The 26,637-nt window shown below is 50.7% G+C and overlaps 1 protein-coding gene across 25 annotated transcripts in view; it reads left to right on the top strand.

Moving 5' to 3' along the window:
* RALGPS1 (Ral GEF with PH domain and SH3 binding motif 1) overlaps window positions 1–26,637 on the top strand; it is a 309,103-nt gene that overhangs the window by 252,603 nt on the left and 29,863 nt on the right. For 24 of the 25 annotated variants that reach the window (XR_004178006.1, XR_001896046.3, XR_001896047.3 and 21 more), the window contains 2 exons: window positions 1,180–1,273; window positions 7,654–7,721. Coding sequence is in view for 22 of the 25 variants with exons in the window: in XM_017950009.3 (XP_017805498.1) it covers window positions 1,180–1,273; window positions 7,654–7,721 (162 nt within the window). In the remaining 3 variants the exon portion in view is untranslated. Of the gene's footprint in view, window positions 1–1,179; window positions 1,274–7,653; window positions 7,722–20,049; window positions 20,866–26,637 lie in introns of those variants that run through there. The other variant, XM_017950013.3, reaches the window with a different exon arrangement.

The raw sequence follows: 26,637 nt of genomic DNA on the forward strand, positions 1-26,637 counted from the left end.
GCATGAAAATGGAGATAGGATTCATGCAGAGCCCTTAGCATAGTCCCTGGCGTTTCACGAGAGCCCAGCAAATGCTCTCTCACCACTGTTCACCTTCACCTGCGCCATCTCCACCATCAGCTTTGTGAAGCAGGTGTCGTCCTCACTTCACAGAGAGGACACTGAGGCTTCAGAGAAACAAAATGATCTGCTCAGAATCTCGCTATGAAGGGCCAGAGCCATCAGGTGCTCCTGCTACACCTGGATGCACCTCCCCAGAAAGCGAGGGTCCTCCCCACCCTCTTTTCTGCTCCTCTTCATGACCTCCTCTACTCCCTCCACCTCTCCTCTTGGCTTGTTCTGTCCCACCCAGTGGCTCTCTCAGAAGGAGTGCAGTGACTATGAAGGTCTGCAGAGAGCAGCTGACACCAGTCCCTCCAGAGATGGGCAACACCATGTGGCAGAAGCCTCCCATCACCTGGAGTCCAAACCCAGCTCTGCCCTTCCCAGCAATGCGACCTGTGCAGGTTGCCACAGTTTCTTCCTCTGTGCAATGGGGATATTGTTTCTCCCACATGAGGCAGGTGTGAAGGTTAATGAAGATGACTCCTGTAAAATTACCTGCTGCAGAGCCTGGCACAGGCATGTTCAGGTGCCTGGAACCCTCCCTTTCTTCCTAGGATGCAGCAGTTCCAGTCATAGGCCAGCTTCTGGGTTAGGCCTCCACACCTGGCTGGGCAGGGTCTGTTCATTCATTCTTGCATTCATGTCACACAGCTGGTGGGTAGGTATAGGAGGCTTGCCCAGTTACCCCAGTGGAAACCTGTTTTAGGGCACAGACACCTGGCTCTGGTCTGTTCTGGAGGCCAGGGAGCCATCTTTCCCCAGCCCCTGATATCTGAGTGGAGGCACAGCTCCTCTTTCCTGGCTAAAAAAACATGGTGACCTCAGAGTGTGGTGACTAAGGCCTAGTCATCTGGGGGGCACTCCTTGAGGGCAGAACCCAGGCCTGATGATCCCCACCACCACGTTCCAGTAGTCAGCACAGGGCCAGTCCCCAAAGAGCATCAGCAACTGCTGGAGAATGAATGAGTCTCGCTATCCCAGGAGCATCTGAAATCAGTGATTTCTATACTTCTTATTTGGGGGCCTAAAGAGGGGGAGAGTCTAACGTCTCTGGATTTGGTCCACCTTTTGCAGATCACCTCACCACGCTGCCCCATGTGCAGAAGTACCTGAAGTCCGTACGCTACATTGAAGAGCTCCAGAAGTTTGTGGAAGATGACAACTACAAGTAAGTCCCCACCTACTCCTGTGTCAGCCCTCCCAGCCCCACCTTTGTTTGTCTTTAGCGCTCAGGTCCCTGCAAGTGGCCTAGCCCTTGTTGGGACCAGTGAGTGGCCACCTGCAGGGCTTATCAACGTCCACGGCAGTAGCACCCAGGCCCCAGCACACACAAGCACATGCGTGCAGTGTGATCTTCGACCTCACAGCCCCACAGTGGTGATGTCTGAACAGCTCTCATATCCATCTCTGCCCCATCCTCATAGGCCCCCCGGTTCAGAGGAAGGTGTCGTGTTAACTTCTCAGTGTGGCTTTCCCTCATGGCACAGATAATATGAACTTGGACTCCACAGCTGTGAATGGCACAGGCTTGGTGCTCTGGTTCTCACAAGTGACTCCCCCACCCACAGTGCTGGGTGGCAAGACAGCTTCTAGCCATATCTCCAAGAGCTTGTTTCATGGATGAGACAATTCTTTATAACTCTCAGCTCTCTGCAGTATTCAAGGCCCTACCTCCTTCCCTGTAGAGCCCCTGTGGAGTAGACCCAGTTCTCATAACAACCCCATGGGCCCTTTGGCCTCATCTTCCAATAACCCTGCTGAGGCTTTCAGTGCTTTCTTCGCTGTGGCATCTGGGAATTCATCCAGCATTTCTATGTATTTGGAGGGAAAAGAAGGATTTTTCATGTTAACCCTGTCTGCCATACTGCTTGGAAGTCCTCTTGGCTCATTTTCAGCTTGAGACTAAGAACCTCAGTACTTTTTCGTATGTCCTGGTATTAAGGCAAGTCCCCGCCATCTTGTAATCAATCATTGACCACCTAAATGTCAACTTCACGTTCCCAGATGGTCCCCGACTTAGGATGGCTCAACTTAATGGTTTTTCAGCTTTACAGTGGTGGGAAAGCAACGCACATTCGGTAGAAACTGTACTTTGAATACCCATACAGCCAGTCTGTTTTTCATTTTCAGCATGGTATTTAATAAATGCCGTGAGATATTCAACACTTCCTTATAAAATAGGCTTTGTGTTAGATGATTTTGTAAGCTCATGTAAGTGTTCTGGGCACATTTAAGGTAGGCTAGGCTAAGCTATGGTGTTCGGTAGGTGAAGTGTATTAAATGCATTTTTGACTTGTAATATTTTCAACTTATGATGAGTTTATTGGGATGTGTCCCCATCGTAAGTTGAGGAGCATCTGTATTCTTTTAAATCTTATCTTTTGATGGCTTCCAATATGCCATGATTCCCTGGAATCTTGTTATCCAGTAAATTTTTTATCTCTTCCAGTTTTGTGTCCATGAATTTGATTAGCCAGACTACATGGTCTTCATCTAAGTTAGTGAAAAGTAGAGAACAGAGCAACCCCCACATTACCCACAATTGACTCACCAGGAAAGACCCTAAGGGGAACGGATGTTCAAGCAGTGCCCACTGGTCAGCTTTACAGGAGTGGTCTGCAGCCGGGGCTATGAACCAGAGTCACCTGGGAAACTCTCTAACCAGCCCTATGTCTCGGGTGGGGCCCGAAAATTTATTTTTTCAAAGCTCCCTAGGTGATTCTTTTGGAACATAGACATAATGCTTTTAGTTGTTTTATATAATAATTTGTTAAAATATAATATGAAAATGTGATCTGTTACATAATAGTAACAACAATAGATGAAAGCCAGAGATTACCATTAAAATTATGCTTGCCACAAAGCAAGCTCATTTTATTTATTTATAAAGCATTTGCTGTTCCTGAAAAGAGTGCCCTGCAGTACAAAATTTTTCCCGCTTAGTTTCTGGGGTAATATTTTCCATTTACGCACTGGTATTATGATAAAGGAGACAGTGGTTTTTCATTAACACTGATATGCTTTAGAGAGAAAAATGGCCTATAAATACTTCTGACCATGAGATAATCTTTGAACAAGCTGCAAATCATGAGTAATTACTCCTTCTACTCTGAAGGACGTTGAGCACCCCAGCACCTGATGCTAAACAACAGTCAGCCTGGCTTTTTACAAAGGCTCTTTGTTGTGGTCAAAGTGGACAGACCCAGGGAGGAAGCCTGCATTCTCACCCCCGGCCCTCAGACCACTGAGGGAATTCCTTCCCAGGGAGGTCCAGGCTCCAAGGGGCAAGAGATGGGTAGAGCCTGTGATTCTGCTTGAGGACCCACACTCTGTGGCCCAAGTCACATCTGGAGGCTGGCTCCTCACCCACAAGGATGCAATGGCTTAGTTATTACCTTGGTGGCATTGCATTGCTGACATTCTCCCCCATCTGCTTTGGAGATATTATGCCAAGACGTCCAACCGGTGCTTTATTTCCCACAGCCTTTATTCTATTTTATTTTATTTAAGAAAAATTACCCGATTTACCATTACTTAGAAAGCATGACCATTAGCATTAAGTAAACATACTTATGGACATTTTTCTATGCATAGAAATGTATATATAGGTAGGGAAGGATGGATAGATGGATGGATGGAAGGATAGAATATTAAAATTGGATTCTACTACACTGGCTATTTTTAATTTAAAATACTAACTTTAATTTCATTTTAATTTAACCAGAAAAAAACTGAAATGTGAAAAAAAAATGCTACTCTTTAAATAAATGTTTGTTTACCAAAAGAGAGATTATTTTTCAAAAGAGCCTTTTTTTTTTTTTTTTTTTTTTTTTGAGACGGAGTCTCGCTCTGCCGCCCAGGCTGGAGTGCAGTGGCCGGATCTCTGCTCACTGCAAGCTCCGCCTCCCGGGTTCACGCCATTCTCCTGCCTCAGCCTCCCGAGTAGCTGGGACTACAGGCGCCCGCCACCGCGCCCGGCTAGTTTTTTGTATTTTTTAGTAGAGACAGGGTTTCACCATGTTAGCCAGGATGGTCTCGATCTCCTGACCTCGTGATCCACCCGTCTCGGCCTCCCAAAGTGCTGGGATTACAGGCTTGAGCCACCGCGCCCGGCCCAAAAGAGCCTTCTAAGGTTAATAAAAGAGGGCCAGGCACAGTGGGTCATGCCTGTTCACACTTGTAATCCCAGCACTTTGGGAGGCCAAGGAGGGTGGATCACCTGAAGTCCGGAGTTCAAGACCAGCCTGACCAACATGGTGAAACCCCGTCTCTGCTAAAAATACAAAAATTAGTCGGGCATGGTGGCGTGCGCGTGTAATCCCAGCTACTCAGGAGTCTGAGGCAAGAGAGTCACTTGAACCTGGGAGGCAGAGGTTGCAGTGAGCTGAGATTGTGCCACTGTACTCCAGCCTGGATGACAGAGTGAGACTCCATCTCAAACTAATAATAATAATAATAATAATAATAATAATAATAGGCCGGGCGCGGTGGCTCAAGCCTGTAATCCCAGCACTTTGGGAGGCCGAGACGTGCGGATCACGAGGTCAGGAGATCGAGACCATCCTGGCTAACCCGGTGAAACCCCGTCTCTACTAAAAAATACAAAACACTAGCCGGGCGAGGTGGCGGGCGCCTGTAGTCCCAGTTACTTGGGAGGCTGAGGCAGGAGAATGGCGTAAACACGGGAGGCAGAGTTTGCAGTGAGCTGAGATCCGGCCACTGCACTCCAGCCCAGGCGACAGAGTGACACTCCGTCTCAAAAAAAAATAAAATAAAATAATAATAATAATAATAATAAAAGAAGTCAGGAAAAACATTAGGAGGCTTGAGTCAATAAGTTTTATTTTAACTAGGTTTCCATTGTGAACAGTGTCAGCCAGCTCTGGTTATGAAAGATGAGAATATTAGCCCTCTCCCCCTTCCTTAACTTCTACTTCACCAGCTTCCAACTTTTTGTTTGTTATATTATTATTACCACATAATCCAAGTCTATAACATAAACATGTTCAGGAATCAGAACTCCTACTGTTTACCATTTGTAAACAGATTCAGTTTTTACCACCTGTTGTTTCCCCATAGCTTCTCCGTTCCTGGAGTCTTTATTTTAATCAGTCCCTTATTTAGCTGCATTTCATCAGGAAGTAGGTCCCCCTACCAATGCTCCACCAAAAAAATAAAAGTGCTCACAGGGCCCGCATACCCTGCCTTCCCTCAGGGAAATGCCTGCGTTGGACTGGGGCTGGCCTTGCTGGCTGCCCTCCTTTGCTTCTCTCCCTCAGCGCTGCAGGCCGTGTGCCATTGCCTCTGGCTCTGGGTGATGCTGTGGAGAATGAACCCAGCTGATTTTGGTTTTTTTCCTCTTGTTAAGGGTCTTGTCTGCCGGGTAGGTGAAGAATTCCTTAAAGTTCAAAAGCTTCATAAGAGAATGCCTCAGAGTAGAGGGTTCTGTACCAGATTCCCCAGACCATGGTGTCGTCATCTTTCTTCATGGCAGAAAAACTCCTTTTGTTCGTATCTTTGACTACTTCTGTGCCATTTCGTGGCTTCTCTCTTCCAGGGCTTCCAGGAATCCGTGTTGGATGCTCTCTGCCCGTCATATCCATTCACTTCTTGCTAACAGCGGCAGTCTCCACCTTGTTCATCAGCTGTCACTGCGATTGTCTGTTTCTACTTAGGTATTCATTCAGCACTCTCTTATTTCAGTCCTGGATTTGTTCCCCCTAGGTCTTCAATCTCCTTTTTCATCTCATTTTTCAAGTTTTGTTTTAGCATCTCATTTTTCAGATTTTGTTTTACTTGTGTTTTTAATAAGTTGTTCCACTGCTCTAAGCACTTGCGGGGATTTCCTCTGCTCCTGGGGCTGCGTTCTTGGTCGGGCCATTGGGCACTGCTCACCTGTTCTTTCCTTCTTTTGTAAGAGGATGTTGGCTGTATTGCCATACTATTTCTTTTCTTCTGGCTCCCATTTGAGCGGCTCTGTCTGGATGTTCCACGGCTCTCATATGAGGGTGGGGGAGATGTCTGGCCCTCCTCCCGTGGGTGTGAGAGGGGACCCCTTACTGCTAGCTGGGAGGTCCAGGGCTTTCAGTTTTTCTCCTTTTCTGTAGCCTGGGGGAGTAGGAGGCTCAGGCTCTGTGGAGGCAGTAAGCAAGCAGTCTGTTTCACATATGTGGGTTCTGGCAAAAGGCCTATGTTGGAGTGTCCTTCACCTCTTTGGGGAGCTGTATCCCATTCCTAGAGATACCCTCAGGTTTCCCATCACGCCCCATGGAGGCTTCATTTCCATCAGAGGAGCTGCCGTGCTCTCGACCTATTTCATCAGCATCTGGTGCCATTCAGCAGAGGGAATGATAAGGACCCCCACTCAGACCCAGTGAGACCCCTCATTGGGCTTGACAGGAGCCATGCCATGATGCAACTCTTGGTCCAGTTTCAGAATCCTCTTTTTCTTTCCTTGACTGTAATTCTTTGAAGTTCATGGCTTTAAATTACTCCCCTACCCTTGTTTAGTTGCACCTGGTGAGTTCTTTTACTCATAAGCTTTTATAATTTTTTGTTGGTTTTGGAAGGAGAGGGAGAGTCTGGTATCTAGTCTCACTCTGTCATTTTCACCCAGAAGTTCTTAATCAGTGCTTTAAAAAGATATATTGGAGGGCCAGTCCTCATAGCATGTCCATTGCCTTGTCCCTCTCTAAGGGCATCTGATGACAGGGAGTGCAGTGTAATGATTAAACACTCCAGTTCAGAGGCCATGTGTGGTGGCTCATGCCTGTAAATCCCAACACTTTGGGAGGCTGAAGCAGGCTGGTCACTTGAGCTCAGGAGTTCGAGACCAGCCTGGCCAACATGGCGAAACCCCGTCTTTACTAAAAATACAAAAATTACCCAGGCATGGTGGCATACACCTGTAATCCCACCTACTCGGGAGGCTGAGGCACGAGTATCGCTTGAACCTGGGAGGCAGAGGCTGCAGTGAGCTGAGATCTTGCCACTGCAGTCTAGCCTGGGTGACAGAGCGAGACTCTGTCTCAAAAAAGGGGAGGCTGAGGCGGGAGAATCACTTGAACCCAGGAGACGGAGGGTGCAGTGAGCCTAGATTGCACCACTGCATTCCAGCCTGGCGACAGAGCAAGACTTCATCTAAAAAAAAAAAGAAAAAGAAAAAAAAAAACTAACTCTGGTTCAGAGTCAGACAGTCCTGGGTTTGATCCCCTTCTCTGCCACTTGCTAATCCTATGAATTTGGGGAAGCTGCTTAACCTCACCACTCCTCAGTTTCCTCATCTAGAAAATGTACTGGTTCAGAGTGAACACATCTGTGCTCAGTAGACAGTAGGACATACTCAAGTCCTTTTCACTTTGTCTTTCTTAACCATTGTTTCTTGGCTGTGGAAACCCCCTGGAGACCTCAGAGGGAAGTGACTGTGATCTGGAGCAGATCTCACAGTATTCCTGGCTTCTGTGACTATAGTAGCTTTTCCCAGCCCCAAAAAGGTTCCCATGTGGTAAACCAGAGCCCATCTGATCTTATGAAAATCTTTGTTTTCAGACTGTCGCTCAGAATCGAACCAGGAAGCAGCTCTCCAAGACTAGTCTCTTCCAAGGAAGATCTTGCAGGTATTGTAGCTACCTCGAGTGGGAGCAAACCCGCTTCATAGCCTAATTGTGGCTGCCAGAGTTGGCCTTGACTGGGGAGCCCAAGGGCAAGTGAAGTTTGCAGCTTAGCAGACTCAGCTCTCCCTGTTCACAGCCCTCCTCACCAGTCTGCCCAGGCTCCTGATCATGCAGGACTTGTGTGCTTCCCCCCTGTGCCGGGGCTCCCTGGAAGATCCTGAGTGTTAGAGCCTGGGCCTGAACAACCCCAAGAGAGGCAGGATCAGAGCCCCAAGTTGGGAGCACACACAAGGTAGAGAAAGCCCCACCATCTTCTCCAGGCTCTCTGGACCCTTAGCAGGGCTGCTGCCCAGGCTTGGAGGGGTGTGCCCTGGAGGGGTGTGGAGGATGCCCAGGATATTTGGTGTCCCCAGGTGCAGGTGGCTCATCAGACTTGTGAAACACACATACATACACTGTCCCCTAGTGATTTGAGCCCAGGCTTTGCAGTCAAGCCCGAGCTCCGCTGTTTCCTGGCTTTGTCGCTTTACCTGTAATCTTCAGTGGCCTCATCCACAGAATGAACATAATATGAGGACTTACCTTCTCGGGTTGTTGTACTGCCTGAGTAAGCTCATGCCTGCCTGTAAAGTGCTCTGCTCACACTAACATTGTGAAAGTGCGCTCAGTGTTGGCTGCTTCATCGTTATTATTTAATGGTTACCTTTTACTCATATTCCAGCTGGCTCTCAGTGACAGGAGCTGATCTCCACGGCTGTCCAGGGAGAGGTCGGCGGGGTGGGGGGTCGAGGGGAACCCAACAGCACTTCCTCCCGCTGGTTTGTGCTCTAGGTCATAGCACCCTGGGTTCTAGGCCACTGTAGTCTTGGACAAGTGACTTACCCCTTTGGGCTTCTTTTTTTTAAAAAAAAAACCTATAAAATGGGATGATGAAACCCTCCTCCGAGGAATGCTGGAATGTCAAAAACAAAATACTATTTCGAAGGCACTCAGCTCAGAGTCTGATGTGCCGTGTTTGTAAGGGGGTGGCTATTGCAAGCTGCTACCTGGTGCCACACCTCCCCTAGCCTGTTGACCTGCTCAAGCCACTCTCCTCACTCTCCGGTGCCAGGCCAACCTCTGTAACAGCTCTTGGTGGACACAGGACCACAGAGCCCATAGGGCCAGTGTGGCAGCCTTTCATGAGCCCCACCCAGTAAGGCTCTGCCCCGATTCCTGGGGGGACTCCGGGCTGCTTGCCTTTTCCAGCCTCTCCTGGCTGCACTGTACAAGCCGGACCCTGCCTCCAGCACCCCTCGGGTCTGGTATCTTAGAGAGACATGCTGGTTGATTCTCGAGGCCTCTGGAAATGCTGTTATCTATACCTCAAGACAGTCCTGGCGCAAACTTGATGTTCACAGGGTTTCCATAAGCCCAGTATTAAAATATCTCTTGCAGTCTTCCAAATCCATTGCCTTCCATATGTGGCAGGTGCCCCCAGCAAGGGTGGCCAGAAGGAAGGCTCCTAGTGCTGGTCTTGTCTCTACTTTGTCATCTCTGACATTCTAGAACACCTTCCCCCTCGGTCAGCATTCCTCCTTTTAGATGCTCAGTCACCTACACCTGACCTGTGGGGGGAGGCGGAGGGAGCAGGGCAGGGTTCCTATCAGAAGACTGTAGGAGACAGCAGTTGTTTAGAGCTACAGAAGGAATGCTAGCAAAGACTAGCCTATTGCTTTGGGAGATAGTGCCAGAATTCTGGAGCAAAATGGAAGTGGTGGTCTGTCCTTCTGAGTCCCCTCCAAATTAGTGTGAATAAGAGGCCTGTCTGGCCTTTGCAGCCTCTTCAGTTCAATAGCCTTAACAGGATGAGCCACATCCCTGGACTTCTCTAAATGCCAAGAAGTCTCCATGCCACACTTGTTGCTCTTCAGACAGCTCTGGAATACTCGCCTCCCAGTGCCCCTTCTTCCTGCCTGATTTCCTGCTGGAGCCACTGAGCAGGGAGAGGTGGGAGGGCCCAGGGTCAGGCCCAGGGTGGTGTTCACCTTGGCATGAGCCACCTCTGCCTCTCCCTAGTGGCTCTGGCCATCCACAGGCCACATCCTAGCCTCACCTCTGCCTGAGAGGAGCAAGGCCTCTGTGAAGTTCTCCTCCCCAGGCCCCTCGCTCGAGCCTTAGACATTCTTCCCCTCGTTTTCGTGGTCTGCTGCTGCTCATCCTGTTGGGCTCAGGGCGGCCTTTATTTCAGCTCTCGACTTCTTTATGGCACTCACCACAAGTTGTCATTATTCTCTGTCTGGTCACTGGGCCTGACTCATTCCTCATCAAATCTTCACACCTGGCATCATGCCTGCCTTTTGTAGATGCTCAATTTTCGTAGGGTTTTTGGAGGAGAAGGATGGATGGGTGAGTGGGTGGGTGGATAGATGGGTGGATGAAGAGCCAGGCTGCAGCTCTGGGTGGGCCTCTGGTGTACACTGGTCCAAGTATGGAGGGGGTCCTGGTGCTGCAGCCTCATGACTGAGGCTCAGAGGGCCCCCCTCCTCCCTGGTGCCTCCAGCCTCACCTCCAGCCCAAGCCCTCATCTGCCAGTCTGGCTCTCCCTAGCACCAGCCATTCAACACGCCTGCAGGCTGCTTCCTGCCAGGGCGATGGCAACAGAGGCTTCCTCTTCCCCTCCAGGCATCTATCTGACCCAGCTGGTCCCTTCATTTCACCACCATCTGCCCCACTATCTCCTCCCTGAGGAAGAGCCCAGGGCCCTGCCTCCGCCTCAGCCTCAGCCCCAGCCCCCAGCCCAGGTCTGCACTGAGCAACACTGGCTCCCCCTGCTAAGGTTAGGGAGAAGACCAGGAGGTTGCAGACCTGGAGCTGGTCTTAGACAACTAAAAGTGCTAATTGGGGGCCTCAAGAATGGGGTCACTCACTTGGCCCTGAGGCAGGAAAGGAGGCACTGCATTTCCTGGCCTCTTTTGACCCCTGACTGTCCTGGAAGTCAGCTGGGGAGCCAGGAGCCAGCCCTGGCCCAGCCTCCTCAGGTACAGCCTCCTTTCCCACGATCCACCCACACCTCTACTTGGCTCTGTTGTTTATTAGCCATGTGAGAGCAGAAACCAGCAAGCCAGCCAACCTCCAGCATCAGAGCCCTGGCAGGGGACAGAATGGACCCCAGATGGTTCACATGAAGAGACTTTAATGAACAGAACCAGTAAAGCATGGCGAGGCACCCCTGGGCCAGCCCAGGGTCCTGGAGAGGTTGGAGTCCTAGGCTGAAGGGCATGGGGAAGAAGTGTTACCAACCCCAGGGATGGCTGAGTTCTGGAGGGTGGTTGGCTGTGCAGGGTCTGTGGGCAGGGAGGGGGAAGCAGGAGGGAGCAGAGAGAAATCCCTGGCCTCTCTCTCCTCCAGCCCTCAGTCTGCTGCCAGAGCCTTTCCTTGGCCAAATCCAGTAGAAAGCTAGGGGCAAAGGGTCCAGGAAATGCATCTCAGGGGGCAGCCTCCCCCGACCAGAAGTGGCAAGTGGGCGGGGCAAAAAATGCAACCAAATTGTGCAAACAGACTACTCAGCATACTGCCAAGCCTCAGTGTCTCCATCTGTAAAGTGGACATAAAGTCTCCCTCCTTCACAGGGTTGTGTTGTTAGCACAGTGCCCGGCACAGAACACACATGGTAGGTGGAACTTGATCGTGGTGATGTGATTGTCATAATTGTCAATATTGTGATTCTGCCTGATTCTGTGATTCATCACTGAATCAGCCTGCAGCTTTTATCTAAACATTCCTGCCCCGGGGAAGCCTTCTTCCCACTATCACCCCCACCCCGATCAGGTCAGGCCCTGTAACAACCAGGCCCTGGCAAACTGGGGAACAAATCCGCCCTCTGTTTTCATATGGGCACAGCCACCCTTTTTGGGTTGACATATTGCCTGTGGCTGTTTTCATGCAGCAGTGGCAGAGTTGAGTGGTTGAGACAAAGACCCTGTGGCCTGCAGAGCCTGAACTATTTACTGTCTGGTTTTTACAGGCACATGCTAGCCCCAGCTCCTTCCCGCAACTGGCCCTCATGCCCCTCCGTGGCGCTTCCCTCTGCAGTGATGGCACAGTTAGCTGTGTGCTTATTTGCCTATGTCTGTCTGCCCTGCCAGACTGAAAGCCCCCTGAGGAAGGGCCCAGTCTAGAATTCCTAGAGCCCAGGACAGAAATCCCTCCATCAGCCACAACTCTTCAAGCTCCTCACAGGGTCCTGTAGGCACCTGGTCCTCGGAGGCAGCTCCAGAGTGGGCCGGCTGCTGACTCGGCACAGCCTTGGGAGAAGTGCTGATGCCGGCAGTTTTCCACAGCAGAGCGAGCCCCAGCTTATAGGAGTGTTTTCGACCAATTTTCCAAATCCCTGGCTTCAGCCCTGGAAGCAGGATGTGAAGGTTTTCATTGATCACCAGAGGATCGAGGAGTGCCTGGAAGGCTTCAGACACACTCGGGGGTCCCAGCTACCCACTAGCAGCCTCATAAGACGGAGAGCGGGTGCTGCTGCAGCTGTGGGGCAGCCTGGGGTCCTGGGGAGGTGGAGCCAGAGGGGCAGCTCCAGGGAGGCCTTTCTGGACCTGGCAGCCAGACTGAGCTGCGTGGCAGGAGCCCGACCAGACTCAGGGACAGGAATGTGCCTCTTGCAGTCCCAGGAATGGGAGGAACGCAGGCTTCCCCGGCTCCTCAGGAGGGGGTTTAGGCTTCAGCTCGGTGCCCTTTCCAGTAGGCACATCCCCCCACACCTGTCAAGGAGAGGCCCTAAGACATGCTCATTCGTTCATTCACCCAAGACTTCCGGGCCAAGGGCTTGCTGTGAGCCAGGTGCCCAGTGAGAGAAGGCAAGAACCTGCCCCCCAAAGGTCACGTTTTAGGGGGGGAAACAGGCAGCAAAACTGCCAGGGGCAAGGATGGGCACACTGAAAGGAGGCAGTAGGGGCGAGACCAATGTGACGGACGGTCTCTCTGGCCCTCTTCTAGGCAGCGCCCGCACCTCTACCCCTCTACCCAGCCCACCTGCCCTGGCATTGACAGCGGCCCAGGTCTCGCCCTCTGAGGCCTTGATTCACGTCCGAAATGGTCTGTGGGCTGAGGCTGCCCTTTGTCTCTGGGATGGTCCCTGCCCCCCACAGAGAGCTGGCCCCCACTTTCCACCGCTGCAGAATGACTGTGTGGGCAGATCCATACCAACAAATAGGCTGTGAGAAAGGAAATGGAGAAACCTTCTCAGTTTCTGTGTCTGTGGAGAAAAAAAGGCCAAGAATGCCACGTTTTCCATTTTCCCTCCACATGTAATGTTTAGTTTCTATAAATGAACTAATATTTTCCTGGAGAGAAAAAAATCATAAAGAACGCTGACCCCCAGAGAGGGCAAGTAATGTTTGTGTGTACTTTGGAACTGGTGAAGACATTTCCAGATTTTGTTAGTCCCGCCTCCACGTGGCTTTACCAACTGACAGGTTTTCTCGGAAGATTCCTGGGCAGCACCGCGAGTCCAGGAAAATCTTCGGCCTTGGCCTCTGGTTTCTGTGCTCGCACTGTGAGGACTGCTCTCTGACACACCTGTGTGTCTCCCTGTTGTATTGCCTGGTGGTAGAAACCACCTCTGGAGTCAGGCAGAGCTCAGTTCAGAGCCTGGCTCCAGCAGTTCTTAGCTGTAGGCCCTTGGGCCGTTGGTTTGATCCCCCTAAGTCTGTTTTCCTATTGGAGAAATAGGAATAGGAATCTTCACACAGACATACTTCACAGGGTCTCTGGGGAAGTCCCCTTAGTCCAGCACCTGGCATACACTCACCTCTTGAGAGTGTTAGCTCGCGGCCGCCCAAGCAGGCCCTGGTGCCGTCCAGACATCGGGGAGTTGGTAGGGGGACAGAGGGAGCTCCCGCTGGGGCAGTCACCAGCATACCAGTACTGCTGTCGCTCACGAGCCACCCCAGAACCTAAGGGCATGAAACAACCATTTTATTACATGCATAGACTGTGTGGGTCAGGAACCTGAACAGGGCTGGGGCTGGAGCTGGAGTCACCTGCAGCCATCTTCACTCACATGCTCAGTGCTTGCTGCCAGATGGGGCTGGGGCTACAAGTGGGGGGCGTGGAACACCTACCTGTGGCCTCCCACTGTGGCCTGGGCCTCCTCACAGCGTGGCAGCTTCAGTATCAGCAGCCTCCTGCAGAGCAGCTGGCTTTCACCCAGAGCAAATGGCCAAGGAGAGCAGGGTAGAACCTGCATCACTGAGCCCTTATGAGCCAGCCTCAGAAGTCACGCAGCCTTACTGCTGCCACACTCTGCTGCCCAGGGCAGTCACGAAGGCCTGCAGCTCCAAGGAGAGGGACGTAGACCCTACCACTGAATGGGAGCAGCATCAAAGACTTTATGGATAGGTTTTAAAGCCAGCACCTCAGCTGTTCCACGGGAGGGAAACAGAGACTCCAGGAGTTGCATAATACCAGTGATAGCAGCTGAGCTGCACTGAGCATGTACTCTCTGCTGGGCACCATCGTAAGTATTCTCATGTACTCACTCAGTGACCCTGACACAGACACTGCGAAGTGGGGCCAGTGTCATCCCCATTCTACAGGTGAAGATGCAGGGGCTCACCCAGCCTCATGCACTGAGGAAGTGGCAGAACCAGCTGCCAAGCCCAAGGCTCTGGACAGCCTCTGGGCTCTGTCCCTGCAGCTTCATGTATCCGTACAGTGCAAGTAAGCATTACATTGGCATGTCCTTGACTTTCCTGCAGTCACTTTTGAGACACACATTGTCCCCAGTTGGTCCTCAGAAGGCAACTGCCATGTAAGAATCAGAACTCAAAACCTGATCTGACATTAAATCTAATCTCCTTGTCTCAGTCTAGTTGGGGTGCTTCAGGCCTGGCTGCTTGTGGCAAGAGAGCAGGGGTGTTTGGCCCTTCTCCCTCCCTAGGCCTTTCTCCATCTCTTTGGCCTGCAGCAACTGGGGGAGAGGATACAGTGGTAATTGGAGCATAGGGGTGATATGGGCCACATCCAGGCAGGGAGTTGGCCAGAGGTGAGTTTGAGTCTCGCCTCTTCTGCTTGACCTTGACGTGACAGGCTGCTGAGATGGGAGGCTCCAAGAACAAAGGAGATGTGAAATCCCAGAGTAATGGGCCACAACTGGCCTCCTATCCCTGGAGCTCCTCATGCAGGGCCCCTCCCGCCCATCCATTCCGAAAATATAAACGGGCAGAGAGAGTATGTTTCCCCTGCAAATCTTGTGTTTAGGGGCTAGGCGTGGTGGTTCACGCCTGTAATCCTGGAACTTTGGGAGGCTGAGGCAGGCAGATGGCTTGAGCCCAGAGTACAGTTTGAGACCGGCCCAAGCAATATGGCAAAACCTCATCTGTTAAAATTAAAAAAAAAAAAATTAGCCAGGCATGGTGACTTGTGCCTTAGCTTCCTGAGGCCCTCACTGGAAGCAGATGCTGGCAACATAATTCCTTACAGCCTATAGAACCATGAGCCAGTTAAACCTCTTTTCTTTCTTTTTTTTTTTTTTTTTTTAAAGACGGAGTCTCGCTCTGTCACCCAGGCTGGAGTGCAGTGACGTGATCTGGGCTCACTGCAACCTCTGCCTCTTGAGTTCGAGTGATTCTCCTGCCTTAGCCTCCCGAGTAGCTAGGATTACAGTTGCCTGCCACCATGCCCAGCTAATTTTTGTATTTTTAGTAGAGACGGGTTTCACTATGTTGGCTAGGCTGCTCTTGAACTCCTGACCTCAGGTGATCTGCCCACCTTGGCCTCCCAAAGTCCTGGGATTACAGGCATGAGTCACCACGCCCAGCCTAAACTTCTTTTCTTCATAAATTATCCAGCCTCGGGTATCCCTTTATAGTAATGCAAATGTACTAATTCATACCCTACTCCTAGTACCTATTTTCTGTGTTAGGCCATTCTTGCATCACCATAAAGAAATACCTGAGGCTGAGTAATTTATTTTAAAAAGAGGTTTCATCGGCTCACAGTTCTGCAAGCTTTACAAGCTTGGCACCAACATCTGCTTGGCTTCCGGTGAGGTCCTCAGGAAGCTTACAGAAAGTGAAGGATGAACAAGCATGTTACATGGTGAGAGCAGAAGCAAGAGACGCAGGGGTGAGGAGAGGGGAGGTCCCAGACTTTTAAACAACCAGATCTCATGTGAACTGAGTGAGAACTCACTTATCACCAACGGGACGGTGCTAAACCATTCATGAGGGATCTGCCCCCCAATCCAGTCACCTCCCACCAGGCCTTGCCTCCAACACTGGAAATCACATTTCAACATGAGATTTGGAGGGGGCAAACCATTTCACAGGGCCTTCTAGCTGGCAGCTGATATCGCTGATGCTTCTTCTCCCAGGCACTTTCATGGGTATTTCAGAGATTCCACAAGTCCCTTGACCCAGGCAGATGCCAGTCTATTTGGGGGACCCCTGCAGCCCCTTCCATGCCTCCCACAGTCTGGTGCCCACTGCCAGCTTCCTGATGCTTGGGTCCCCACCAGCCCTCAACTCTGCCAGCTTTCCTCACACAGGCCACCTCGGTCTACAGGAGGCCTCATTCTAACAGACCTGTGAGCACAGCAGACCTGCCTGTGGCCACCACTGTCTTCTAGCACAGCCGTTGGGCCTCATGAGGCCTGAGTAAGGCACAGCAGCTCCCTTGGGTCTCCTGACTGCTAGAGACATAGTTCAACCTCCCCAGGGGGTCTGTGGAGACTCCCCCCAACTATGTGTGAGTAGGAAAAGAGTCCCAGGGGCAAGCGGTAGGCCCTCTCTCCACATGCTCTTCTCTCCAGAAACATACTCTATCTGCCTGTTTATATTTTCAGAATGGATGGGCGGGAGGGGCCCTCTGTGAGGAGCTCCAGGGATAGGAGGCCAGTTGCGGCCCATTACTCTGGGATTTCACATTTCCTTTGTTCTTGGAGTCTCCCATCTGTCACGTCAAGGTCAAGCAGAAGAGGTGAGACTCAAACCCACCTCTGGCCAGCTCCCTGCCTGGATGTGGCCCAGCTCCTCATGAGTACCAGCAGCTCCCCCAGCATCTGCTGCTCTGCGCCGCCCCAGCATCTGCTGCTCCGTGCTCCCCGTGGCCTAGGAATCTGCCCTAGGATGGGTGATTGGATGCCATTTGCAGAAAGAAATGATCAAGGTCAACCAGGTGCAGTGGCTCACACCTGTAATCCCAGCACTTTGGGAAGCTGAAGCAGGAGGATCGCTTGAGCCTAGGAGTTCAAGACCAGCCTGGGCAACATGGCAAAACTACATCTCTACGAAAGTATAGAAATTATCTGGGCATGGTGGCGCGTGCCTACAACCCCAGCTCCTCAGGGCTTAGGCGAGATCGCTTGATCCCAGGAGGTGGAGGCTGCAGGGAGCCATGATCGCACCACTGCGCTCCAGCTTGGATGACAGAGTAAGACCCTGTCTCAAGAAAAAAAAAAAAAGGAAATGAACCGGGCCCTCTGAGTGATGTGTGAGACAGCTCTTGGCTGTCAGGGAGAACTCGTGAGAGCTGCATGTATGAGAAACAATGTGTGTGAATGTGAAAGTGACCAGCTCCCAGGCTCCACTGTGAAACCTGGCCAGAGAAGGGTTTCAACACAGACTTTCTGTGCAGAGGGGCCCCAGTGTCCTGGAGAGACACGGGGTCTGGCAGACCTGGAGAGGGCCTGAGTCCTTGGGAACCGGATTCTCAGCATGGGCAGGAGGGACACTGAGGACACTGAGCCCCCTTCACATTAGGCAAAAGTCACCCTGTGCACCAGAGGCTCAGAGTGGCACCTGCAAGAGCACCCAGTTGCACAGTTGTCAAGCCCCCTTCTCCAATGAGAAAACGTAGGCTCCGAAGGATGAGACCCGACTGTGAGATCCCAGCTCAGCGTGGGGCAGAGGCTGGACTGGAACCCAAGTCTTGTGACTCCAAGCTGAGTAGTTTCCCTTCTGCCACAGCTGCCTCCCATTAATTTCCGATGTGCGATACTTGGAAAGTGCCTCTGTGAGCGGCAGCAGGGCTGCCAGGCTGCTTAAATAGGGCAGTGCTGTCCCAGGCAGGCCACTTGGATGCTGCCGGAAATCCGTGGGAACGAGGCTTCCCGTCCCAAACGCATGTCTTCCTCATCTACCCAGTGGCCTCCAGACATCAATCCCAAAATGAACTTCTCATCATGTCCCCAAAACCTGACAGTACCAAGGATACCACTCCACTGACGGTCACCCCAAGTCCCCCTCCCTCCATACCCCCAGCCTGTGGTGTCAAGTCTTGGTGTCAAGCAACATCCAGTTGCTCTCCAACCAAAGCAAACTTTCTAGGGTACACATCTGAATGCATCAGTGCCCCTTCCTAAAAATCTCTACACCTTCCCCTCATTGAACTCCAGGCTTCTTCAAAGGCCCGGCTCTCTGTCACCCCAAGTCTGTGCACATGCTCTTCTGTCTGCATCCATCACTGTTCCTGCTGGAGCTCTTGCACCTGCCTGGACATCAGACCCTCCAGGGGTCCCCTCTGTGTTCTCACGTGCACCGTGCTCAGGGCTATCCTGTTCACTGACTGCTCACCCGGGCAAGTTCCTGAACTCTTCCCCCGTCCAGTTCTACATCCTAAAAGTAAGATAGTAACAGTACTTGCATGGCAGTGTTAATGTGAGGCTTAAATAAGATCAGGTGTACAAAGCATTTATCACAGTTCCTGGCACTTTGTAGATGCTCAGTAAACATTAGCTACTGTCATTATTACCATCGTTATTGTTGTAGTTATATTATTGGTGTAGTTGTTGCCTTTACCGTATTTATTATTGTTACTATTCTCATGTAAAAGTAGATGTCTCTCCTGGTCTAATGACCTGGCTACTTCTCTCTCTCCCACACTTGACTAGAAACTCATCTTTCTAATCCAGTGTAGTATCTCCGGCTCCTGCCCCAGGGGCAGGCCCAAGGTCAGGGCTCAGGAAAAGTTGGTCACATGAAGGAGGGAGGGATGCTGTATGGCTTATTCCTCACAGGGAGGCTGTCAGTCAGGGTCACCATTCCTGTTTCGCAGATGTAGAATTCAGGTTCAGAGGTGTGAGGTGACTTGCCCAAGGTCACTTAGCCTGCAAGTGGCAGACACAGGTGGGGGCCCAGGCCTGTGTGCCTTCAGATCCTGAGTCTTTGCCGTCACTCTTCATCATCCTGTCCACTCCAAGGCCGTTGTTCAGAGGCTCCGGGCTCCTTTCTCTTCCAATCAATGAGTGGTCTGTTGGGCAGCCTGTTGCTTTCTTGAAAGAAATGTAATGAAAACCAGATTTTTTTTCAACATGATATCTTGTTCCCCACAGAGACTGTCAGTTCTCATATGTTCCAATAAAACTGCTAAAGAAACAGCCACTTAAAGAGCTTTAAAGATTATTCATGGAAAAATTATGCTGAGGAAAAACGGAGCAATCCTCTGAGATAGTCAAGCCACACGGTCAGTTTTTCCAGCTGTCCGTGCCATATCGGGGCTGGCAGCAGGAACTGTACTCTGCTCAGCCAGCCCAGAGCCCTGGTGCATTATGACCACCCACACCCTTGCCCCTGCCCCGAGACATGGAGAAACAAACTTGCCAGCCACCCAGCTCACAAGCGGTCCCAGAAGACACGTGTCCCTGGTGCTGTCACGTGGTGGCCACCCCAGGCTTGGCAGGGCAAGCACATGAGGCCTTTCAGTAGCAGAGGGTGTCACTTACTGGCAGAGAGGCCCCCCATCCCTGGGGCCCAGTTGAATGGGAATTCTTCTCTTCCGCGTCAGACCCAGGCTGTTGGTCAACAATGCAGAAGAGGGGAGGAGCTGAGACCCAGAGCAGGGGGAGCAGCATCAGCTTTGAAACGGCGCCCAGGGAAGCTGCAGGCTCTTCTGCTGGGCCCCCCACCCTTCCTCCAGTTGGGTCAAGGGGCATCTGAGGCCAGGCATGCCTCCCAGGGCCATCCATAGCCGAAAGAAGAGGGGGCAGATCCAGGCCTAGTCCTGCAGGGAGAGTCAAGAATTGAATGGAAGAGACCAAGGGCAAGTCCAGTGGGTTTGGGAGAGACTGAGCATGGGAATCGGAGCTAGAGGCAGGAAGCACATGGAGACAGATGGGAAAAGGAGTCAGGCAGGAGTGAACAGGAAGGGCCAAAAGAAGTTACCAGAAGAGACTTGGAGCTTCCAACTGTGGGACTGCAGAGTGCCTCTGAGCCTTCCTTTAAAATGGCGGTGATAAAGGTTACTAACCTCATAGGAGTCAAAGAACAGGACTTTGAAGTGTTTACTCAAGTCTGGCACACAGTGCATAATAGATGCTAATTCCCATCACCTTCCTTTCCTCAAGGGTAGTAACTGGGTCTTACCCACTACAGACTTCCTGGAGGAAGTGTCTCCTGTTTACTAGATCACTTCAGATATGGCCACCGTGTTCCTCCGTCCTCGTGTTCTGACCAGCACCTGACCTCTGAACAGTTAGCCTTCCTCCCCAGGCACCACAAGAGTGCCGCACACCTGGGATCAAGTCCTGCCTCCAGCGTGTTGTAGCTCTGTAAGCCCCACTTTCGCATCTGTAAAATGGGGCTACTAAGAGTTTCCACCTCAAGTGTTGTGGCACAGGTACAGAGCACGGCGCCGGGTGCATCTCATTAGGTTGTAATTGTCATCATGATTGTTACTACCACAACACCAGGTAGCCTTGGAGTCCACTCCAAACCACAAGGGAGGAGCCATGCAATTTGACCTTCAGAAAACACTTTTCTGAGTCAGGGTGGGAGCCAGAGTGACTCAGGCAGTGAGACTGTAATCCCTTGCACACGGCTGCTGATAAACAAGGCAAGATCCACCCTCTACATGGATTCGTTTCTTGAGCAATATGTGCAAAACCAAAACAAAGCAGGATGGTTTTCATTCTTCCTTTTCCTCTCTGGGACAACTGCACGAGATGTTTCCTTCGGAACAGAGCCTGCCTGCATTGCAGCGCTTCGAGCAGAGCTTCTTCCCCGGGCCGAACAGCCGCATCACCTGGAGAGCTTTGGCTGACGGCAATGCCCAGACCCACCTGTGGCCCACAAAATCAGTCTCCAGGGGTGGGCCCAAGAAACTCCATTTCTAACACTCTCTCCAGATGGTTCTGATACATTCTTTGGTTAAGAATTAGAGCCTCTTTTTTTTTTTTTTTTTTTTGAGATGGAGTCTCACTCTGTGAGTACAGTGGTGCAATCTCAGCTCACTGCAACCTCCATCTCCCGGGTTCAGGTGATTCTCCTGCCTCAGCCTCCTGAGTAGCTGGGACTATAGGCGCGTGCCACCATGCCTGGCTAATTTTTTGTATTTTTTAGTAGAGACGGTTTCGCCATATTGACCAGGCTGGTCTTGAACTCCTGACCTCGTGATCCTCCCGAGCCTCAGAGAAGCTGATGACCACATGGAATCCCTTGCCAGGAAAATGCACACATACAAAAGCTTAGCTGCACTTTCAGTCCTTCCATACACCTCTCCTGGGTTTGTGAAGTCTCGGCCAAGAACCTTTACTTTAGAGTCACGCCTCTCCAGTTCCATTATTGTGGCTTGGTCTGTCAGATCCTGTTCTTGAGATGCCATCTGAAAAGCAGGAACTGGGGCCTCAGAGAGCCTCCCCTCTCTCCTGCCATCAAGCTAATTTATTTAGGCAGCTGCGCCAAGAGTCAGTGTCGGGTGGCGGGGTCTCTTAAGATTCTTTGAACTGCAGCAATAAAGACAGACTCTGGCTGACTTCAACCAAAAGAGGAACCATTGGGCTGGGTGCAGTGGCTCATGCCTGCAATTCCAGCTGGGAGCCTGAGGTCGGTGGATCAGATGAGGCCAGGAGCTTGAGACTAGCCTGGCCAACATGGTCTCAAAACCTCGTCTCTACTAAAGAAACCTGTCTCTACTAAAAATACAAAAAAAAAAAAAAAATTTAGTCAGGCATTGTGGCGTATGCCTGTAATCCCAGCTACTTGGGAGGTTAAGGCATGAGAGTCACTTGAATGCAGGAGGTGGAGGTTGCAGAGAGCCAAGATGGCACCACTGCACTCCAGCCTGGGTGACAGAGCAAGACTGTCTCCAAAAAGAAAAAGAAAAAGGAACCATTGGCTCACAGAAACCAAGGAGGGCTGAACAGCCAGGCCAGGGATACACTGGGTGTCAGGAACAACTGAAACAGACCTCTCTTCCACCTTGCTTTGTGGCCTCACTCAGTGAGGTTACTTTCCTTTTCTGTCACCACAGATCAGATTCCCTCACCACAAGCAGGGAAACATGGCCATCCTTATTTCTCATTCATCAAACAGAGATTGTCCTCTAATGCTTTCTAGGCTCAAATCCAAAAGTCCTGGGGAGGGTGTCCACTCGTAGACCCATCAGCTGGGGCCACAGGCGAGGCCGCTTTGGACTGGCATTGCCTCCCCCGTCTACATCAGTGGGAGGAGAATGTGCTTCCTGAGAAGGTGCCTGGCAGGTGGTCCCAGGTGTCTGCTCCATGCACTCACAAGGCCTAGACTTGAACCTAACCCCATCGCCAGCCAGGTCCTAGACACATGCTTGATGCCTACCCACTGAGCTTCTACTACTCTACTTGCAAGTTGAAGCTAATAATATAGACCTCAGAGGAGTGCTGTGTGGACTAAATGTGAAGGCACTACAGGGTCAAGGCAAACACAGATGACACACTCAAGTTGGGTGGTTGGAAGAGAGTTTCAGAATGGGGCTATTTACAAAGATGTGGGCAGAGTATGGGGACCCCAAAGGACAGCTCAGTACCCCAGGGTTAGAAACAGACTGCCACCTCTCAGGAGTGACCCCGCAGGGAGGGAGCCAGAGGAGGCAGTGCCCCAGCCTGCTCCCCATCAGCCTAAGCCAGTGAGGAGCCAGAGGGAGCCAGGGAGCCCACTGACCTAGCCCCGTGTGCAGCCCGCTGGTCCATGGCACAGGGTGGAGAAGGGTGGAGGACAAATCTGGACGGGCAGATGGAGATTCCAGCACAGCACCTGGCACAGAGTAGGTGACCACTATTTTTAAAGTAGTCTCACTTTAAATAACGAAATAGTTAATGCATAGGGAATACCCATTGTCCCCACCATCCATATTTAGCAGCAGTTAACATTTTGCCAGGTTCACCACATAGTTCTTTAAGTAATAATACTACAGATGGAGGGAAGGCCCCTTACCCCCATCCTGCATCATTTCCCTTTCCTCCTTACAGGTAACTGCTGTGCTGATTTGCATTATTCTTGTGCAGGTTTTGCGTTTTACTGCATACTTATGTGTAAACATATATACTGTTGTTTTGTGTGTTTTAAAAATTTGACCTAAGTGGCATAATGCCATAAACATTATTTTACAACTTACTCTCTCTACTTAACATAAGTTTTGGGGTTTGTTTGTTTGTTTGTTTGTTTTTTGAGACAGGGTCTCACTCAGTTGCCCAGGCTGGAGTGCAGTGGCATGTTATCAGCTCACTTCAACCTCCACCTCCTGGGTTCAAGCAGTCCTCCCACCTCAGCCTCCTGAGTAGCTGGGACTGCAGGTGCACACCACCATACTGGGCTAGGTTTTGTATTTTTTTTTTTAGAGATGGGATTTCACTATATTGCCCAAGCTGAAACTTAAGTTTTTGCAATTTATCTATATTGATACCTGTAGATGCAGTTTCGTCTTCTCTTTGTAAAATTTGTTGATTAAATAAACCACAGCTCATGTATCTATTTCCCTACTGATGGACATGCAGCTTGTTTCAGCTTTTTTGCAATGACACACAATGCCACCTTGAGCATCCTCGTATATGTGGCTCCCCGTGTATATATGCAAGAGTTTCTCTAGAGTAAAAACCTAAATTAGAATCACCAGGTATAAAAGGCAGGGAATCTTCCTTTATTCAGCATTGCTCATTGCTTTCCAAATATTTTACCTGCATGTAAGCCCCAAGCTAGAGTTCCTGTTCCTCCACCTCTGCCAATGCAATACATTGTCAAGCTAAATTTTTTATTGTTTTTTACCATCTGTTGGAATAAATAGATACCTCCTTTTGCTCTCATTTGCATTTCCATTATTACCAGTGGGGTTAAGCGTCTTTCCTTATTGTTACTGGCCATTTGGAGATTCTGTTCCTTGGATTTGCCTTTCATATCTTTTGCTTGTTCTCTCTGTGTGGTTTGCCCTTTCTTAAAGATATTTGAAGTTCTCTGTATATCTGAAAGCTAATCCTGTGTTGGTTTAGGGGTGACACATACCTTCTCCCACACTATGACTCACCTTTTAACACTGATTTTGATGTCATTTTTGGTTGGTTGTTTTGGTACAGACATTTAAATGTTGTCAAATTTATTCACCTTTTCCTTTAGAATTTGTGTTTTTTCTTTCTTCCCTTTCTGCAAGATTATAATGGTTGTCTCCTATTTTTTTCCCAGTAGTTTTGCGTTTCACATTTGTCACATTAATCCACTTGCTTAACATAAGGCAGGACTCTAATTTTGTCTTTTTCCGCATGAAACCCAGTGGTTTTGCCCCCATCCTGAAAAGTTCCTCCTTTCCCCACTGACTGGTAATGCCACCACCATCAGGAAGCAGGTCGGGCTCTCAGTTTGTAGTCACTGAACTGTGTCTGCATCCATGCCTAGTACCACACTGTTTAAATACTACTGCTTTAGGTTTTGTTCTGCCATCCAGTACGGCAAGTCTTGCACTGTTTTTCTTCAGAATAGTCTTGGCTACTTTATTCCTTTTCTTTCGCATCAGGATTTTTTTTTTTTTTTCTTTGAGATGGAGTCTCACTCTGTCGCCCAGGCTGGAGGGCAGTGGCATGATATGGGCTCACTGCAATCTCCACCTCCCGGGTTCACGCCATTCTCCTACCTCAGCCTCCCAAGTAGCTGGGACTACAGGCGCCCACCACCATGCCCGGCTAATTTTTTTATTTCTAGTAGAGACAGAGTTTCACCATGTTAGCCAGGATGGTCTTGATCTCCTGACCTCGTGATCTGCCCATCTTGGCCTCCCAAAGTGTTGGGATTACAGGCATGAGCCACTGTGCCTGGCCTCCATCGGGATTTTAAGATTGGCTTAAATGGCCAGGTCAGGAAGAACTTTGAACACCATGTCATGGATGCTTTCAAGCAAGGCGGTGACATGGTCAGCTTCACGTTTTTCAAATACTTGTGAAGCTGTGCTTGGGTTAGATTTTAGAAGATCAGACTGGAGGCAGGAAGACAATAAAATATGGGGGCCCAGACCAGTCAGTGACAAGAGAAGTGGGCAGGGAGGGGCTGTGCAGAGTCTGGAGGCCCTGGTGCCTGTGCAGCAAGTGAGGAGGGAAGGGAGGAGAGAAGAGGCACGTTGCCGTGTGGGAGGAGCCGAGGGCGGGCTCCCATCCCAGGCCAGGCGACTGGGTAACACACAATGCCTCCAGCCGAGGCTGGAAACAGAAAAAGGAGTTGCAGACTCAGCCTCAGCTGTTCTGCACTTGGTGCATCTTAAGAAAGGGCAGATGGAGGGATAGTGCCAAGAGGTGGATATATGGGTCTCAGGCTCAGAAAAAAGGACTGGGCCAGGCCTGGTGGCACCGTCCTGTGGTCCCAGCTACTCAGGAGGCTGAGGTGAGAGGGTTGCTTGAGCCGGTGAGCCAGGGAGGTTGAGGCTGCGGTGAGCCGTCATAACGTTACTGCACTCCAATCTGGGTGACAGGGCCAAACCCCCTTTCAAAAAAAAAAAAAAAAAAGAAGAAGAAGAAGAAAAGAGGACTGTAGTCAAGATTTAAGAGTCATCAGCTATCCAATCAAATAAAAAACAGGAGCTGAAGAGGGAAGCCTGTGTAGACAACTCCAGCATGAAGGGTGTTAGAGGAGGAGGGGGAGCTCATAGAGGAGGTGGTGACAGAGACTGAAGAGGCACAGGGAGAAGCAGGAGAGTGTGGCATAGCGCCTGCCAAGGAAGGAGGGCATGTTGAGAAGGAGTGACCCCGAGCACCAGGTACCAAGGGCTCTAGGAGATGCTGACAAGCCTTCATTGGTTTAGCAAGAAGGAGGTCAGTGGACGTGTCATTAGGTACAGAAGTCAGAGCTGAGTGACTGGAGGAGCACAGAGCTCCATTTGCTGGGAAAAGACCCAGTGAAGGACCTTGGCTCACAGAAAAAGAGAGACTAGAGCTTGCCTATAGGCTGGGAGAAGGAGTCAGAGAGAGAAGGGGAAAGTGAGGCAGTGAATTCTCAGAGGAGATGGGTAGGACCTGAGAGAAGAGTTGGGCCCCGGCCTGGCAGGAAGGCCAGTGTGAATGGAGGTGTGCGTGGCCACTGCAAGGGTGGCTGTGAGAGAGGTCCCACCTGACAACCAGTGTTGTCACTGAAGTAAAGAGTGGCAGCATTGGAAAGGTTTGGGGTCTTGGAGTTGCCTGGGGGCACTAAGGAAAGAAGTGACATTTTGGAATGTTATTGAGAATAAGAAAATCGGCTAAGGCCTAATAAAGGGATTGATGGGGGCAGATGAAGGAGAAGGTGCCTGTGCAGAGTGGGGTTGGGAAGGAGAAGGGACGGCAGAGGAGGCAATTCATGGGAAGTGAGCACTCAGCTGGCAGCAACCACCCCTGGTGCCTGGCCCAGATAGCCAGAGCTAGGCGAGCCTTTGGAGTCACCTCCCTTAAAGACCTCCCTTCGCAAGCCAGACAAACTAAAGAGTGCCACGGTGGCCAGGGTCACATTCCTCCAGACATAGCTGAAGATGTGGCCAGCATGAAGGATTCGGCCTCAGTCTCTGTGTATTGAGTGCAGTGAGGTTTGCACCCCTAACTCCCTGGCTCTGGTGACCTGTTAGCCCCATGACTGGGTTGAGAAGGACATGGTAATAATTACCATAATAAATTAAGTATGAGGGCTAAAAACTATGAAAGTCTGCGAACATTACCTCATGGACTTCTTCTGACCAC

The sequence above is a fragment of the Papio anubis genome, chromosome 13, assembly GCF_008728515.1.
Source record: "Papio anubis isolate 15944 chromosome 13, Panubis1.0, whole genome shotgun sequence".
Lineage (NCBI taxonomy): Eukaryota > Metazoa > Chordata > Mammalia > Primates > Cercopithecidae > Papio > Papio anubis.